At 54.2% G+C, this 11,398-nt stretch overlaps 2 protein-coding genes across 3 annotated transcripts; one reads left to right on the top strand and one right to left on the bottom strand.

The window, feature by feature from the left end:
- The first annotated feature begins 601 nt into the window (after positions 1–601).
- On the top strand, positions 602–1,927 carry Sycn (syncollin). The gene is made up of 2 exons (XM_048439948.3): positions 602–1,011; positions 1,770–1,927. The coding sequence occupies exons 1-2, from the start codon at positions 617–619 to the stop codon at positions 1,777–1,779; spliced, it is 405 nt and encodes a 134-aa protein (XP_048295905.1). The 5' UTR covers positions 602–616; the 3' UTR covers positions 1,780–1,927.
- A 1,348-nt stretch (positions 1,928–3,275) lies between these two features.
- Positions 3,276–8,674, bottom strand: Nccrp1 (NCCRP1, F-box associated domain containing). Of its 2 annotated transcripts, XM_085694890.2 has the most exons (7): positions 8,422–8,674; positions 6,726–7,088; positions 6,302–6,364; positions 6,161–6,212; positions 4,844–4,939; positions 4,116–4,254; positions 3,276–3,990 (listed from the first exon to the last, which is right to left on the bottom strand). In XM_085694890.2, exons 1-7 carry the CDS (start codon positions 8,441–8,443, stop codon positions 3,850–3,852), a joined length of 876 nt encoding a protein of 291 aa, XP_085551016.1. In that variant the 5' UTR covers positions 8,444–8,674; the 3' UTR covers positions 3,276–3,849. The 2 variants fall into 2 exon arrangements, with proteins under 2 accessions (XP_085551016.1, XP_048295891.1); XM_048439934.3 differs by lacking the exon at positions 8,422–8,674 and having other exon boundaries at positions 6,726–7,340.
- Between the last annotated feature and the right edge of the window lie 2,724 nt (positions 8,675–11,398).

Here is an 11,398-nt window from a genome sequence, read left to right as displayed (position 1 = left end):
GTGTGATTGTGAGTGCAGGGTGAGTCCTAGAGGCCGGGAGTGATGAATCTCGTTTCAGGGTCCTCTTCAAGGTTCTGAACCTCCGAGTCATCTCCGTTCTTCCTATCTACCTATCTCTATCTATCTATCTATCTATCTATCTATCTATCTATCTATCTATCTATCCATGTATCTATCTCTATCTCTGCTACTTACCCAGGATCTGGGTTACATCCCAGGGTAGCCTCCAATTCGCTTTGCAACCCAGGATGACCCTGAACTCCTGATCCCGCTGCTCCTACCCCCCAGTGCCCACACCACTGCAGCAGCTCTGTGAAGGTAGAAAGGATCAAACCCAAGGCTTCCTAGGTGCTAGGCAAGCCCTCCCAGCCGCATCTCCAGCCCCATGACTGTTTTTATAATGGTGTTTGACTAGTCAGACTCTGAGATATTAGGGTCTCACTTCCACCTTGTGTTTATTATTCAGGGTTGTGGGGTTTTCCATGCCGACCAGCGAGGTCTCTGGCTCCTAAGGCAGGGGGCGTGTCCTCTTTCCTCCACAGACGCTCGCAGCTTCTCTCTTCCCACGGGTCAGATGCATAAATGCACCGCAGATCTCTCGTGGCCCATTGTCGCCATGTCCCTGCTGTGCCCGTTGTTGCTGGCTCTGGCCCTGGTGGCCATCCCAGGTGCCCGCGGCGCCTGCCCGGTGCCCGCAAGCCTGAAGCTGGAAGACGGGACGCGCACGTGCGCCAAGATCTATGACAAGAGTGATGCCTACTATGACAATTGCTGCCAGGGGGCAGAGCTGTCCCTGGAGCCGGAAACCGACCTGCCCTATCTGCCCTCGGACTGGAACAACAAGGCATCATCTCTGGTAGTGGGCCAGCGCTGCGAGCTCACTGTGTGGTCTCAGCCTGGCAAGCAAGGCAAGTCGCGCAAGTTCTCTGCGGGCAGCTACCCCCGCCTGGAAGAGTACCGCAGAGGCCTCTTCGGAGACTGGTCCAACGCCATCTCTGGCCTCTACTGCAAGTGAGTCCTGGGACCTCAACACTCCGAACCCCCTACTCAGCCCCACCACCCAAGCCCAAGGCTCACCCAGAATCCAGAGACACCCCGCCCCCCGCCCCCACCCCCCGACTAATATTAAGAAAGGTAGATTTCCTCTAGAAACTGTTCTGGAGGCCCTATCTCTGGGTGTGCCCCTAGACTGGTGGGCCTCTTATCTTCCAACTACGGCCCCCGGCCCCTGAGTCTCTCAGACAAACTCTAGGCTCCCCAGACTAGGAAGCTGCACTCCACCCCACTTAGACGCTTGGTAGTGCACTCTATTCTGCACCTGTGTGAGATTTCCTGACCTGAGAATGAGGAGCTCATTAGTTTCTTCCGGGTTCTAGATTCAAACTCACCTGTCCTCATTGCATTTGAAAGTAATTTTCAGAATCCTCTTAGACCTCAAGACCCCAGGCCCAAGTTTCGAAGACTCAATCTAGCCTAGACGTCCACCCCCAACACCACCCCCCCTCATCTAGATCAGCCTCAAACCCAGAAACCATTTCCAGACCTCCAAGACCCACTCTTGGGGATCCCCAAGTTCAGCAATCATCCCCAAAACCCATAGACCTCAGGTATCCTTTATCTCACTGTAGAACCATTCCAAAGCAGCCCCCAAACCCTCCCAGGCCAGACCCCCAAGCTCCTGAGCTACGAGCCTTGAAGCCCCTCCCCTTCCACCGTGGGGCAGCTCTGTGCCTGGGACCCCCTGCTGAGAACCCCTGTTTCTGTTACAGGTGCTCTTGAGGCCTCCAAGGCCTGTGATCTCCAATTCCCAGAGCGCTGAGCCGGCCCTGCCTGACCTTGGGGATTGCTGTGGCCCCAAGAGCCAGGAGACCAGGTGGCCCTGCTGCCTGACTTCACAGCTGCCCTGTAATACAGCCTTGAGAAGTTACTCCATGTGCCATCTGCTTGTATTTGAGATCCAAATCCACCCAGGCCTGGATGAATAGGGGAGAACAGAATGATCAGGTCTGGGTCAGCCTTGAGACACAGCCTTAGATTCTGACCTGGGGTTAGGGTTGAACAAAGACACCCAAGTGGCAAGGGAGGGCAATGCTATCTACTGTCTATATTTAAACACTCTTTGCTTCAGGTGAATATCCCTCAAACTCTCGGAGAACTTACAGACCCTCAACATTCAGGGGTCATTCTAGGACCTTATGCCAGGCTAGAGCCATGGTGTGGTAGGTGATGTGGTCGTCTTTGATTTCTGTTCCTGTTGTTATTGTCATTTTGTCTGTATTTATTTAGATGCTGGGGATGAAACCCAAGGCTTTGTACATGGTACCAGGGGCTCGACCACTGAGCCACACTCCCAGCCCCTCACTGGGGGATTCTAGGCAGAGGCTCTACCACTGAGCAATGCCCCTAGTCCTCTCTTTACTTTTAATTTGTGGCAGGGTCTCACTAAATTGCCCAGACTGTCTTCTAACTCCGTAGTTGCTGAGATTACAGGCTTGACTCTGGGTTGTTAATTACAGTTAATGTTCCCTGTCTGACACATGGGAGACACTTTAGTTCAATTTTTTGTTTCTGTTCAGGTTGTGATCTCTGCTTCACCTTTGCCCCATGCATGAGGGCTCTTAATGGCTGTCTGGTTTGGGTGACTCTGGGCTTCTAGGTACACAGTATCCTGGACAGAGATATATGGGAACAACTCTGCCAAAATGAAATCTAGGGGGATCTGGAGACAGGTCTCAGATTTGGGGAGAGTCTAAGAGTTAAGAGATGAGGGAGAATGGGGAAGTGGAATACTTCAGGAGCACACACTGCGGGATAGAAAATGATAGGCTGTCAGGCTATGAGATGGATCAGCAGGTAAAGGGGTTTGTTACCAATCCTGATGAACTGAGTTCAATCCCCAAGACCCATAAAGGCAGAAAGAAAACAGAGGTCATGCTAGGCCCTGTGCTGCAGACCTTAGCCTCAGCTACTCAAGAGACTGAGGCAGAGGACTGAAAATTGAAACCAGTTTGAGCCCCTTAGCTAGACCCTGTCTCAGAATCTCAATACGTAAAAAGAGCTCTCGGGATGTATTTCGGTGGTAGAGAACCCATCCAGAACACACAGAGAACCTGAGGTCGAGTCTAAGCCTGCAGAAGAGGTCAGAGTTCACTGTCAACATTCCAGAGGTCAGAGAAGTGCCCAGAGGTCAAGGATCTGTTGAGCGGTGAGCCGTGGACCCAGGGAGGCTCTAAGGAGTGAAGACCGGGCAGGTACTCAGTCTCTCTGAGCACGTGTGTGTTCTTAGAGTCACTCAGGGAAGGTTTATTGAACGCCTGCTAGGAGAATGACAGTGGGTTTGCAAGGAGCAACCTCAGCTCAGCGACACATTCAGGGCATGTGGAGACATCAGAGAGATCCTGGGGTTGAGCAAGATCTGAGAGACCTTGTTAGAGAAATTGTTAGTGGTAGAGTCAGGGGAGGGGAGGGAGCGAGGTAGGCCCACAGGGTGAAGGAGACAAGGGTTGAGCATCAGGGAGGGGAGCAAGGGTACAAAGGATGAGAAGGGGTCAGGGAGGTGAGGAGGGGCCAAGGAGATAAAGAAAGGTCAGAGAGGGGAGGGGAGGAGTCGGGTTAGGAGGGAGCGGGGGTGAGGAGAGGGGTCAGGGGGTATGGAGGGATCAGGGGTGAATAGAGTTGGGGTGAAGAGGGGTCAGGGAGGTAAGGAGGGATCAGGGGTGAGCACGGGTCAGATTTTGGCTAAGTACACACATAGGGAGGGGCAGGAAGCAGTAGTATCATGGAAATGCTAAGGGCTCAGAGGTGACAAACACCAGGGACTTCCAAAGGGTCATGATAGACAGTCAGTAGTCACTCCCGGAGCTGCACAGACACTGAGGAGTCGGTCACCCTTGTCCTCCGCAGCCCACCAGCCTCCATGCGGTTCTTGGCCTTGTGCTGGAAGTGGACATAGCGCACTCCAGGACCGTATTGGCGGAAAACGTGGGACACCTGTGGCAGCCCAGGGTTAGGAAGAAAGTCTCAGCAGGGTGGCCACAGCATGCAGTCCCTCCTCCCTCTGCCCAAGGTCTTGGGAAAGAACACCTGTGTGGGCAGGACCTGACAAGGCATCTCACCTGAACCCAACGGCCAGGGGGACCTCTCCCATTGGTCCGAGGGGCCACGTGGTGCTGGGCAATGACAGTGCGGCGGTCAGCTGCTAGCAACCAGACATGCAGCTCATAAACACACTGGTCCAGGCGGCTGTCCTCGAACCTGGAGGAGGGTCAGGCTTTCACCACCAGTGCAGCTCTCCCGTCATCTTAGCCCCAAGCCCTGGTCCTGGGTCCCGACACACAGCTCTCCAGATCCAACCCCATGCCCGCTCCAGTGGGGGAGTAGATATGTCACCAAAACTGACACTACACATGTAGATGGGAGGGGCAGGCAGAAATCAAGGTGAAATAGGGTACAGGCAGGGGGAAGAGCCAGATGAGGGTGTAGTGGAGGCTAGGGATGGGGTGGGGAACGCAGGGCATTGGAGCAAAGGCGGATGGCCCCTTCGTATGACTGGGGTAGGCGTCCAGGTGGAGCTGTGTGAAACTACCCCTTAATAAGAAGAGAAGGAATCTTGGAATCACAGAGGGGCACAGTCTTCAGGGGATAAAGGAACAGCCTGGGCCAGAGGGACCCCAGCCAATCGACTCCTGAAAGATACAAAGGCTGTAACAGAGGGCCAGAGGAGGCAGGACCCGGAGGGATCACACATCAAGGGGACAGGAAAGCCTGAATTCTGGGGAGCCTGGGACAGCCATGATCAGGCAGTCAGGTGGGCGGGGCAGCCAGTCAGGTGGGCAGGGCTCACCAGTCCATGATGGTGATGTCAGGTTGTTCATCATCCAGCAGTTCTTCCCAAAGCTTCTTGGCCAGCAGGTTCACACATTGCTCCTTCACGGTCCAGCTGCAGAGGAACAAGGGAGGAAATGGGTCTGGGCCTGAGGTCTCCCAGGGAGCAGGAAGCATGGTCACAGGGCTCTAGTGACAGCAGGGGAACCTCCCCCAACTCCCTTCCCTCCACCTCCACTCATGAGGACCTGAAGTCTTGGCTCCTAGGAGACCCTGGAGGACAGTGTACACAAGCCCTCTGCTCCAGACGAGAACTGACACTTAGTGGGACCCTATCTTAAAATAAGTAAAAAGAGGACTAGGGGAACTCAGTAGTAGAATCCCTGCCTAGAAACCCCCAGTGAGGGGCTGGGGTGTGGCTCAGTGGTAGAGCCCCTGCCTAGAATCCCCCAGTGAGGGGTTGGGCTATGTCTCAGTGGTAGAGCCCCTGCCTAGAATCCCCCAGTGAGGGGTTGGGCTATGTCTCAGTGGTAGAGCCCCTGCCTAGAATCCCCCAGTGAGGGGTTGGGCTATGTCTCAGTGGTAGAGACCCTGCCTAGAAACCCCCAGTGAGGGGTTGGGTTATGTCTCAGTGGTAGAGCCCCTGCCTAGAAACCCCCAGTGAGGGGCTGGGGGTGTGGCTCAGTGGTAGAGCCCCTGCCTAGAACCCCCCAGGAAAGGGCTGGGGTGTGGCTCAGTGGTAGAGCCCCTGCCTAGAATCCCCCAGTGAGGGGTTGGGCTATGGCTCAGTGGTAGAGCCCCTGCCTAGAAACCCCCAGTGAGGGGCTGGGGGTGTGGCTCAGTGGTAGAGCCCCTGCCTAGAACCCCCCAGGAAAGGGCTGGGGTGTGGCTCAGTGGTAGAGCCCCTGCCTAGAATCCCCCAGTGAGAGGCTGGGGTGTGACTCAGTGGTAGAACACCTTCCCAGAATACCCCAGTGAGGGACAGGGATTTGGCTCAGTGGTAGAGCCCCTGCCTAGACTCCCCCAGTGAGTGGCTTGGGTGTGGCTCAGTGGTAGAGCTCCTGCCTGGAATTCACCATACAGGAGCTGGACTGTGGTCAGTAGAGGACCCAGGTCACTCCCTTCCAGGGAAAGAGGAGGATGAGAGTAAGTTTTATCAAACACCTACTGTGTGCTGACCAGACTTCTTGGGCACCTATGCTGCATGTTTAATAGGGATTCTGTTATGACTAACCCTGTCACCAGAGCAAGAAAGAGAGGTTCCTCTGCAGGAGAACTGCAAAGAAGGCTGGAGAAGGCAAGGCGGAATTCCACCCCCACCCCTGTGGCAACTCACCTGAGGGGCCCCTGCAGGTTCTCAGTAGTAATGTACCATCCACGGAAATTACCTGGCCGGTGGGGAGGAAGGAAGCGTTGGTTGGTGAGATATCATTCCTTGAGGGGCGCCATCCTCCCTGGCAGAGCCCCCAACGCTTACCCAGGTCCGTCAGGGGCTTCCGCGTGGGACCCGTAGGGGGCGCCGGCTGGTAGATATTAATGCCTGAATCACAAAGGGGAGCCAAGCCTTAGGTCAGTGCCTACCTCCTCCCGTCTTCCTTCCCCTGGAGCTAGACTGGAAGGGCAGGAACCCAAGCCGGGCTAGACCAGCCTAGCAGGGACTAAGGAGGCCGGTGGGCGGTTATGGTAAGTCTCTGGAGCTCCAGAAGAAATCTAGAGAAAGGGACCGAAACACAGACGGAGGCGAGGGAGAGAGACAGGGTGAGACACGCACCGAGACCATATGCGGAGTAGGACAGAGATACGGAAACACAGACATGCAGTGACAGACGAGGAAGCACAGAGGAAGATGAAGAGACCGAGGGTCTGAGCAGCGCGCCAGGTGTCCCCAGCTGCGTCCCCACCTTCGGGGTTGGGTGAGCTGAGCAGGTTGCGGTAGAGCGGCCGCTCCAGGAACAGCAGCCTCCAGCTGAGGCTCGGTGGCAGCTCCAGCTTCCCGCTCAGGGGTCCCCATTCTTCCAGCAGCAGCTGCCTGGCTTCGACCTCGGTGGGCGCCTTGGGCTCTGGGAGTTCAGGAGTCTCCGGGGACAAGGGAGACCTTGGGGACGGCGGTGGTGGTGGGGACTGTGCAGGCGGTGGCAGCTCCTCAGAGTTCTGGGACCCCTCCGCTTCCATCCTGCCACTGAGCGCGTCTCTGTCCTGTGTCTGTGTCTTCTCTAACCCTAAGGTTTGGGTGACTGGGTCGCTGTTCCTAGGATCCAGGTTAACTGGGGGTGGAGGGGTGGGACAAGTCATCAGGCATTTAAGAGAGGGTGTGTTAGAGGAAGGATCCGAACCCCGGGGGCCCTCCTCCCTCAGACTAGGAGCCCAGTTTGCAAAGTCCTCCTCCTCCTAACCTAGCGTTCTAGGCTCACAGCCTTCCTCCCCAGATCCAGGGGTTCAGACGCCAGCTGTTCTCCCTCAGACCCAGGAGTCCAGGCTCCAGTCCTCCTCCCTCAGAAGGGGTTCAGTCTGTGCCCCCTCAGCTTCTCACTCCTCTGCCCCAGTTTCCCCAAGGCCATCTGAGGACCTTCCCTGGCGCCTGGGGCTAAGTCAGGCTCTCTAATGATGTGTAACCTCCTCCTTAAGGCTGACCCGGCCGGACTGAAGCCAGTTAAAGCTAGCCCCATGTGGGGCCGGGAATGGGCAGGGGTCTAGCCTCTGGCACGTCTTCACCTCTCCTGAGACACTTCTCAAGTACTCAGACATTTTTGTTATTCCGAAAAGCAAAATAGGTCAGGGTGAGGCCAGAAGCAGGGATGTCAGAGGTGGGCGACCCATGGAGCCTGGAGGCGGTAGCCCCTGACTGAGCTACTCTGGGTGACTGTCCCTCCCGGCCTCCTCCCCCAGAAAGGATGGGGCACGGAGGAGGCAGGACTTTGGGGCGTGAGGAACCTGTAGGGCCAGATACCCAAGGCCACTTCCTGTCTGTGGCCCATCCCCACCCCGGTCTGGTTAGCCCTGAGTGGAGACCATCCCTAATCGGGAATTTTGGTGCCAGAAGGGCGCCTTAAACCCATTTCACTAACAAAGAGAAGGAGGAGTTTGTGAGCAGATCTGGGGCCTGGAGCCCCCAACCCGGATCTCACCCCCAGCAGCCCTGGATGAGCTACTACCGGCTTCTTCGTTATTTTGCTTTTGTTTAGGGGCTTTTGTGTTTCACTTTGTTTTGTTTCCAGACAAAGTCTATAAGTAGCCCAGGCTGGCCTTGAACTTCTGATCTTCCTGCTTCTACCGCCCAAAAGATGTTACACAAGCTTGTGCCATATGACCTGTGTGTGCTGCCATTGGTACCCCCATACTCCCAGGCTAGACCCGCGCACACTTCCATACTCCCTGTCCTTCAGACTCAGAAACTAAGAGCCTCCGCCCCCTGGAGTGGTGCTCACGCTCAGTGGTGCTCACGCTCCAGTTATGATGCCTGCCTTGCTCTCATTCTTTCCAGCCTGGAAACGGGGTAAGCCATCCTGTCCCCTCATCCACCTTAGAAAGAGTCCACCCTGTCGTTCCGCCCATTTTGCCAATGAAGAAACAGAGACACAGAAAGGTCTAGTGACTCACTTGAGGTTGCACAGCAGGACATGGCAAGTTGGACAGACACACAGGAAGTCCCAGGTGTGATCAGATTTGAATCAAGAAACACAGCTACTGGCTCACAGTGATGAGGACTTCAGCCGATGGTAGCTATTGACATTGTAGTTATTAGAGTTCTTGACTTAGACTCATTCACGCGCAGCAGCGAGAGCCCGTGATGAAGCGCAGGCACAGCTCAGGGAGCTGAGGCAAGGAGGCTGTTGGCTGTTGACCTGCACACTGAAGGGCTGGGAAGTCACCAGACCCTAGGAGGGCTGAGGTGACAAATATACTTTCCAGGTGCCACACCTCAGCAGATGGTACACACAAGACTACGGCACTCCTGGGGCCACCCCGGCCCGGGCTCCTCATCCCAGCTATACTCCCGCCAGCCACAGGCCTACCACAAAGGGTGGGAGGGAAGCCTGATGAGCGGGGGTGGGGGTGGGGTGGGGGGGTGGCAGAATCCAGGGCAAGGCGTGGCTGCAGCCTGCAGGAACCTGGAGGAAGGAGTCCAAGCCTACAGAGGCTTTCTGTTCTTTTAAAAATGTATTTCTTCTTCCCTAATTCATACACACATGAACAGATATGATTAAAAAATGCACTTTGATTATATTAGCCCCATTATCCTTACCCACTCCTCCCTTTGGCTGAAGCTAATATGCCCCGTCCTACTTTGATGTATTTTGTTTGTTGTCTTTGAGAATATATTCTTAAGGAGTTCAGGCTGCCCTCCAATACCCGGCGCTGGGCTGTCAGATGACCTGTGGAGTGTGCTGAATTGTTTCTTTGTGTTGGGCTCTGTGAATATTCACCCAGATTCTGCCCCAGCCACACCCCAGCCCCTCACTGGGGGATTCTAGGCAGGGGCTCTACCACTGAGCCACACCCCAGCCCCTCACTGGGGGATTCTAGGCAGGGGCTCTACCACTGAGCCACACCCCAGCCCCTCACTGGGGGATTCTAGGCAGGGGCTCTACCACTGAGCCACACCCAAGCCCCTCATTGGAGGGTTCTAGGCAGGGGCTCTACTTCTGAGCCACACCCCAGCCCCTCTCTGGTGGATTCTGGGCAGGGGCTCTCCCATGGAGCTATCTTAAGCTTTTTCTTTCCTTCCTGTCTGTGCCTCCATGCTATGTGGTCCCCAACCCTGGGGTCTATCTCATTCACAGGGAGCTTCCTTGTTCCATCACAGGAAGCTGGCTGGCCCCAGAGCCTCAGGATTGGCCTGATTGTGGGGACTCAGGTTGTGTAGCTTTTGCTCTAGCAGAGAAAGTGGGTCTCAGTGCTAAGGCTTCGGCTTCTGCTCTGGCCACCGGAAGATCAGGAATGTCCCCAGTGTGGCATTTAGCTAAGAGCACTTAGAGCACATGCTCACACAGAAAGGCTCACACGCTGGTCGTGGCAGCCCCACATTGGAACAGCTCGTGCACACACACCTGGATTAACACCCGGGGATGTAACTGGAGTCTGGGTGCTCATCAAGGACCGTATTAACACACGGGCATGGCCTCCAACGTGGCACTGTTAGAAGGTGCCTTTTAGAGGTGGGGACCAGTAGGGCATCTTCTGGTCCAGACGGTGCCCTTTCAGAGGACAAGGGACTTCTACCCCTCTCTATTTTGTTCCTTCACTTCTTGACCACCATGAGTTGGTGGCTTGGCTTCACTGCAAGTCCTCATAGTGACCAGAAGCAACATGGTCAGGGGTGAAATAAGATCTCTGAAGCTGTGAACCAAATTAAACCTTTTCTCTTTACAAGTTTAGCCAGGCAGAGGTGGCGCACACCTTTAATCCCAGCACTCGGGAGACAGAGGCAGGCGGATCTCTGTGAGTTCAAGACCAGCCTGGTCTACAGAGCGAGTTCTAGGACACTTCTGTTATAAAGAAAAACCCTGTCTCAAGAAACAAACAAAAAGTATTGTGTACAGTCTCCTTACTACACTGGTTGACCTACAACATACTATGCAGACCAGGTTGGCTTTGAACTCAGAGATCTGCCCTCTTATTTATTTCATGTGTATATGTTTGTCTGCAGGCATGTCTATTTACCACATGCATGCCTGGTGCCCTCAGAGGTCAGAGGAGGACATCAGTAACCCAGGAACTAGAGCTACAGATGGTTGTGAACCCCCCTGTATGTAGCTGTGTTTGTTTGCTGTTTGTTTTTTACTATTTGGGGGGCCCACCACCCAGCTCCCAAATAAATACATTCTTTCTTATGAATGTCTAGCCTTAGCTTGACTTGTTTCTAGCCAGATTTTCTTAAATTATCCTGTCTACCTTTTGCCTCTGGGCTTTTACCTTTCTGTATTCTATGTCTTTCTTTACTTCTTACTCCATGGCTGGTGTGTGACGGGTGGCTGTCCCCTGGCATCCTTCTCTCCTCTTCTTGCTCCTCCCTCTTCTCTCTTCTCTGTTCATTCTCTCTGCCCACCAGCCCCACCTATTCCTTCCTCCCACCGAGCTACTGGATGTTCAGCTCTTTATTAGAACAATGAGGTGTTTTAGGCAGGCAAAGTAACAGCTTCACAGAGTTAAACAAATACATGAAAGAACGCAACACATCTCTGCATCATTAAACAAATATCTTGCCGCATAAAGGAATGTAATACATCTTCAAGCAATGTTGAAGGACCAATATTGCACACCGTAGGTTCTGGGAACCAAACTCCAGTCCTCTAGAAAAGTACCAGCTGCTCTTAAGTGCTGATGTATCATTCAGCTCCATCCCATCTTTTAAAGTTGAGCGTCTCAGGGATTTTGTTAGAGCAGCAGAGAGCTCATCTTACTGCTACACCGATACACCGGGGTTCTCTCTGCTCAGCAGATAAAGGAACGGACTATCCAAACAATGAGAATGTGGACACGTGGACAAGTCTAAAAATCCCTATGCAAAACAATAAAAGACAGACAAAACAATAGCACCTATAGCATGATTTCATTTATGTAAAATCCTGGAAAA

The sequence above is a fragment of the Myodes glareolus genome, chromosome 1 (genome assembly GCF_982192425.1).
Source record: "Myodes glareolus chromosome 1, mMyoGla1.1, whole genome shotgun sequence".
Classification (NCBI taxonomy): Eukaryota; Metazoa; Chordata; class Mammalia; order Rodentia; family Cricetidae; genus Myodes; species Myodes glareolus.
This window is presented reverse-complemented; position numbering and strand designations above follow the sequence as displayed.

What these genes read in the sequence shown, in the direction of transcription:
- Sycn (XM_048439948.3), top strand. Translation starts at nt 617, where the DNA reads ATGTCCCTGCTGTGCCCGTTGTTGCTGGCTCTGGCCCTGGTGGCCATC.
- Nccrp1 (XM_048439934.3), bottom strand. Translation starts at nt 7,116, where the DNA reads ATGACTTGTCCCACCCCTCCACCCCCAGTTAACCTGGATCCTAGGAAC. An exon ending in AACCTGCAGGGGCCCCTCAG is followed by an intron (nt 4,940 to 6,160) that starts GTGAGTTGCCAC and finishes GTTCCTCTGCAG; the next exon opens with CTGGACCGTGAAGGAGCAAT. An exon ending in CCCCTGGCCGTTGGGTTCAG is followed by an intron (nt 3,991 to 4,115) that starts GTGAGATGCCTT and finishes GGGCTGCCACAG; the next exon opens with GTGTCCCACGTTTTCCGCCA.